This window comes from Nelumbo lutea, chromosome 2 (assembly GCF_056320005.1).
Source record: "Nelumbo lutea isolate HS-2025 chromosome 2, American lotus-T2T, whole genome shotgun sequence".
Taxonomy (NCBI): Eukaryota; Viridiplantae; Streptophyta; class Magnoliopsida; order Proteales; family Nelumbonaceae; genus Nelumbo; species Nelumbo lutea.
This window is the reverse complement of record NC_142685.1, coordinates 43,630,076-43,635,873: the sequence shown is the minus strand read 5'-3', so window position 1 is coordinate 43,635,873 and position 5,798 is coordinate 43,630,076. Positions and strand designations below refer to the sequence as shown.

At 41.6% G+C, this 5,798-nt stretch overlaps 1 protein-coding gene across 7 annotated transcripts; it reads right to left on the bottom strand.

Annotated features, from left to right (window-relative positions):
- Window positions 1–333: 333 nt before the first annotated feature.
- Window positions 334–4,902, bottom strand: LOC148870231 (APETALA2-like protein 3). Of its 7 annotated transcripts, none has more exons than XM_088970807.1 (11): window positions 4,439–4,902; window positions 3,443–4,279; window positions 3,312–3,337; window positions 3,115–3,145; window positions 2,929–3,016; window positions 2,639–2,784; window positions 2,331–2,375; window positions 2,113–2,216; window positions 1,859–1,986; window positions 1,522–1,638; window positions 334–821 (listed from the first exon to the last, which is right to left on the bottom strand). In XM_088970807.1, exons 2-11 carry the CDS (start codon window positions 4,018–4,020, stop codon window positions 555–557), a joined length of 1,530 nt encoding a protein of 509 aa, XP_088826933.1. In that variant the 5' UTR covers window positions 4,021–4,279; window positions 4,439–4,902; the 3' UTR covers window positions 334–554. The 7 variants fall into 7 exon arrangements, with proteins under 7 accessions (XP_088826933.1, XP_088826931.1, XP_088826930.1 ...); XM_088970805.1 differs by having other exon boundaries at window positions 3,443–4,343; window positions 4,486–4,902; XM_088970804.1 differs by having other exon boundaries at window positions 4,486–4,902.
- Between the last annotated feature and the right edge of the window lie 896 nt (window positions 4,903–5,798).

Here is a 5,798-nt window from a genome sequence, read left to right as displayed (position 1 = left end):
CCCCCTCCCTCTCTCTCCTCCTAGTGCAGTCTATTTGTTTGTTTTCCTCTTTGCAGCAGGCGAGTAGTAATGACGGGCATTGTCATACACATACATAGTACCAGCCAAAAAGTAAAGCCGAGGAATACGGGGTTCACTTCACCATCAATATCTCTATATATAAAAAACAAATTAAAAGGATAGAAAACGATTCGTTACTAAACAATCAAAACCAGGAAAAAAAAGGCTTGGAATATTTACCCATTTTACCTCCCACAATCAATACACTACGTCTCATACCCATAGACCGGAATTAAATCAGAATTGCATTTTCCAGACTATAGAAAGGAATAATTGACAGAACAGGAAGCACCAATCTCACTACATGAATCAAAGATCCACCAGCTCGTTAAAGAGTCTAGTATGAGTAAATATAAAGAAGCCTTGGTCTTGAGTTTGCATTTGTTTTAGAAGACAATTTTGAATCAACAACAAAAAAGAGACTAGCTTGGGTTGTCTTGCTTGCCTAACCACCTTTGATCAGTGCCGACGGAGGTGTGGTATGTGGTTTCAGTTCAGCTCCTGTGATAGTAGAAGTGAGATGTGCTGTTGCCCACCGGATTTGTGGAACGAGAAATGTAAAGGCGTTGGTGGGTTGTGTTTGGATGAAGTGGTTGAGGAAGGGCCGGTGATGAAGCCGTGGCTGTAGAAGATGAGAATCCTGATGATGCTGCAGTAGAGAACAGTGGCATTGGGGTTGCACCACTGTGGCCGTGCATTTGCCATGACCAGTGTGAGAGTCCCGGTGAACCTACTTCGACCCTCTTCTCTGCCATTCTTTCCTGTGGAAGACGACAACAACTACAAAAAGTCAACAACGACATTTTTTACCATGCTCATTCAAGGAGAAGAAACAACCCCATTAAAAATACAACAATCCTCCGGTCCATTAAAAAAGACACTCATTCTTCTTAAGAACAAGTTTCTGTGCAAAATACAAGGTTTTGCACTCTACTAAACAATAAAAAAAGGGAGTTACTTTGTTATAGTTTGGCATGCTAATACAATTTTGATCACCTGAGGTTCAGTTTGGAAGTAGTACAAATACAAATATGTAGAGTGCAAAACCTTGTATTTCCTATTATTTTGTATTATTAGTGACAAACATGGGCAGGAATTGAGGCTGTGTTTGGAAAGAGTACAAATACAAAAATGTACAGTGCAAATACATTCAAAATAATACAAAATACAAGGTTTTGTACTCTACATTTGTATTTGTACTCTTTCCAAAACAAGAGAGCAAATCTATTTCTCAAATAAACTAATAAAGATATCTAATTTCAGTTTTGGAACTAAGGCGAATCTAAAAAATCAAAACCCGTACCATAATCTTTTCACAAAAAAATAAGTACAAATAGTAAGAATCAAATACACTTAACAATAGGACAATTTGTATAAGAAACGGTGTTAGAAGAACAGTAGAACTCATGCCTTTTTTTGAAAGAAATTCACGACCTGGATTATTAAAAGAACAAATATTACCTCATAATTGGGAAAGTAACTGGGATATACACCAGTCCAGATGGGAGGGTGCTCAGACACCATTGCTAGGCCATGGGTGGGTTGACCACCCACTGTCATTGAAGGAGGATTCTCCATCTGTGACAGACAACAAAGCCAAGGAAAGATAAACCATCAAAGGCCTTTATATTATTATAATGAGATGATCTTCTGGAGCTACTAGTTGAAATAATTACAGACAAATGCAAAGAACTTCACCAAAGATAACTGAAGAACTGTCTGTAATAGAGATTTGGTTGCCAAATTAATTTGTTAGAAATGAAGAACGAAATTCATAAATTGAAATTGAATATTTTACCCTAGCTCTCCGGGAGTCAGGCATGTCACAAGGGCCACAATTGAGCCCAATGTTTTCATTCCCCTTTGAGCCGCTGACAAATGCTGGGGGAGAAATACCCAAGTTCAGATCAAGATTCTGCCCGCTGCCTGCGACAAATATATAAACAAGATACAACAATTAGAGAGAAAAAAAAAATCCATAGACGTGTTGCAGCCTTGCAGGAGACTGAAAAATCAGTTCAGAAAATTAAATTAAATGATGATTAGTAATACCTCCAATTTCAGCCTCAGAGGATATCTCCCCTTCATAGGTACTTGGCTCAAAGTTGGTCACCGCTTCCCTCCCATTGCACTTGATAGCTGCCTTGTCATAAGCCCTGATTTCCAGAAAATCAAAATGGAGATTTTTGTTGGATGGAACACTATTGAGGTCGAGAATTCAGGGTAAGAAATTCAGTATCAGGGAGAGGGAAATGCATGATCAGTAGGACCTTGCTGCTTCTATTTCGCTGTCGAATAGTCCAAGATATATATACCTGCAAGCAAGCATCGCATCCTCATAGATGAAAACGGAGACCCCAAGCACTTTCTTTTTGTTCTTTTTTGTTTCTACTTTGAATAATTAGGCATCTAAGCAATGTTCACGAGGAGGAAACGATTGCTTCCGAGGAGAAGTATATGAAAACTCTCTTTTAGAGATCATAAAGTGATATAATCAACCACATATGCTTCAGCAGCAACAACTAAGATACGGAAAATCGCAAAAAAAAAATGTAATTTCATTTTATTGAAGTCTTACTTCTTGCCAAGGAACTGCCCCATTCGAGCTTCCCATCGACCACATTTGTGCAACGTTACACCTCTGTATTTCGAGCTTCCCCTTGAAAATCCGGTGCTCTGGCGTCGAAGAATATGCACGAACTCTTCCTTGGTAAGGTTCCTCATCTGGAGATCGATCCCAGAAACATCAACACCCCGCCCATATTACTCAGTCACAGGTGGGTAAGATGTATTGAAAAAACATAAAAACACATTACCAACAGGAAACAACAAACGCAGCACTTTGTAACCAATGTCTACCCTACCTACCTGCTTTAGATCTTCTTCATAATCACTGAGATTAAAATTGATGTCTGCATCTACGCCACGGAATTTAATAGCCGCTCGATCGTAGGCCCTGGAAGCAGAGAAAACCCACACGAAGGAAAATTCGACGACCTCAGGAAATCCATTTGCAAATAGTCAAATCAGGGTTGAATCCAAAAATAGGCTTACCTAGCAGCAGCGTGGGCTGTATCAAATCCACCTAAGAAACCCAAAACATGAATTCATTGCACAGGCGATACCAGGGAAAAAAATTAATTACTGTTATAGCGGTAATACCACAATAAACAAATACGCGTTTTAACCGAAATTAATTCTCAGACTAGTAACCAATGAAATTAAACCAAAAGGATACAATAATTTCATACCCAGATACACTTGTTTTCCACAATCCCTGTAGAGAAGAGAAAACGAGAAATTGTTGAAAATTGACATAGAAATAGAAATCAGAAATTCAAATTCAGATGGACGAAGGAGCATATATGCAACGAGTTAATACCAGATGTGAGACTCCCATCTCCCAGTCCTTCGGTAAAATGTCACTCCCCGATACTGAGAGCTACGAGACCTGGGCCCCCGGCGGCTCTTCTTCACATGCTGTTGCTGTTGCTGCATGACCATCTCCGGCTGGCCGCCGCCGTCCGGCGAGCAGAATGAGAAATCCACCCAATGAGGCCGAGACGAGGAAGCCGAAGACGGCCCCGAACGAAGGTCACCATCGCCAACACCTACTCCATGTTCTCCATCCGCGGACACCGGGAAGAGTTGCCTCGTAACAAAACCCGTCGGCATCGTCGGATTACCGTTCCCTGATTCTACGTCATCGTCATCAGCCGTAGTTCCCTTTTTCAGAATATCGAAGCTGAAGGCGAACATATCGCCGCCGCCGCAACGCCTGTCGAGGGTGGAGCAGGAATCCTCATCGCCTCCGTTGCTTGAAGCATCAGCATTGACAACGGAGGAATTGGAAGTACCGGAATCGTCCATTTGACCGCCAGAACCTTCCGGAAGCTTGTCCATCATCATCTCATCTTCATTGCAGGTAGAATCAGCGGAAACAACATTAAGATCCAACATTACTGCCTCCAATGGGTAACCAACTTTTTTTTTTTCTGGTTTGCCTTCGCTTTAGTATTTTTCCACCTTCAACTGATCTTGTCTCCTTAACCCAGGAAGAGTATAACAGATTTTTCTATGTATATTTGAGGAAGAAGAGCCAAAGCAGGTAAAGGTATCGGCAGGACAGAGCAGAGAGGTTTCTAAGGAACATTCGCGTTCAGATTCGCAGAAATCTCTGATACTTCAATCCCTTTACAACGCATTTAGCCGAGAGTTCCTTTTAAAGACAAAATAAAAAGCATAAACAATTGAGGAACGCAAAAGAGGAAGTTCGATAGGAGCTGAAAAGAAAATTCAAGTTAGAGAGACGATCGAACACACAGGAGAAAAGAAATGACAGAACTCAGAATAAGATAGAAGGGAATGACTAAAATACAACTTATGAATTGATAGCGCCGAAAGGAATGGATTATAGTAGATTACCGCCGGCGATCCTCAACGGAGAAGCAACTTAGATATTTTGGCGTTGTTTTAAAGGAAGAGTGTTGAAGAAAGTGAACCTTCTCTCGCCAAGACGGACCCATTTGTCATTCACTTGATATTGGGGTTCAGGTGATCGTTACGGGGTGAAATCACGACCGTCTGTTTGTCCAGTTCCAGGGAAGGAGGAGAGACAAGTGGAGATAAACGACTTCCAACTAAAAGTATTTATAGAGAAACGGAAAATTTTAGCGAAAAAAAAAAAAGAAGAGAAAAAATATAACGTCGTTGGTGTTGGCTGTTGGGAGCGAGAGAGGTCGGACCGACGGCGACAATGTAACGCCGATACGCAGAAACGGAGCGCGCGCGCGCGAGAGAGAGAGAGCGAGAGAGTGGAAGGCAAGGAACAAAGGATCGGATGGGACGTGTGAAGGAACATCAGGTAATTTATTGGATTCCAACCCTCCCAATTATCTTTTAATTATTTTTCCGCCCTTAGATCGAATAAAAAGAAAATATTATCTTTTTATAAAAAAGGAAATATTTTGTCTCCAAGTCACCGGTTTGTCCGGTCTCGGTTTTTCCGTCTGGACCATAGACTAGAGATTTGTTGACCTTTATTTTCTAGTCACTGTTAAGTCTACCAGGAATTAATTTTTAAATAAATTTCCTGAAATGACGAACCGGGAAATAAATAGAGCTGGTTTAGCTCTAGTTTAGCTGTAGCCCGGTTTTAGTACAAAGGTCCTACTCAAGTGTACGTCCAGACCTACAAAGCTAGAAGCTGTCTGGATGTGTCCCAGTCCCACCTACGAAATTTGCTTCTGGGCCCAAAATAGTAAAACTCAGATTTTCTCAACCATCTGAGCCGTAGATTTTCCTTCGGCGTGCTAAGGAATACGGTGGGAAAACTGCTGTGTTGCCATCATATGACACCATCATAATTTCCTAGCCGTGTAGATTTCTCGATGGGTCCCATCATTGAATGCGTGTCCAGATCCTTTAACGTCTACAAGCGATTGTGCACATATCTCAAACCCGGAAGCGTCCACGCAGTCAAAAAACCGCCTCTTCGCGCCGGTGGGGCCTGTCAACTAGCATGAGCGACGCGTGTCAAAATCAGTGCTGCCCGCAGAGTACGTACTACATACGGCGCAACATAAAATATTAGCGTAACAAGATAATCCTAGCCGTCCGAATTGAAAAGAAAATTTTGGTTGTTCATGCGGCTTTTTTAGACGTAGATGTCTCCATTAAACGGGACCCACCGAACGGTATGGGTATCGGAGCAGGGTAGGTCCTGCATGTCTTTCTAT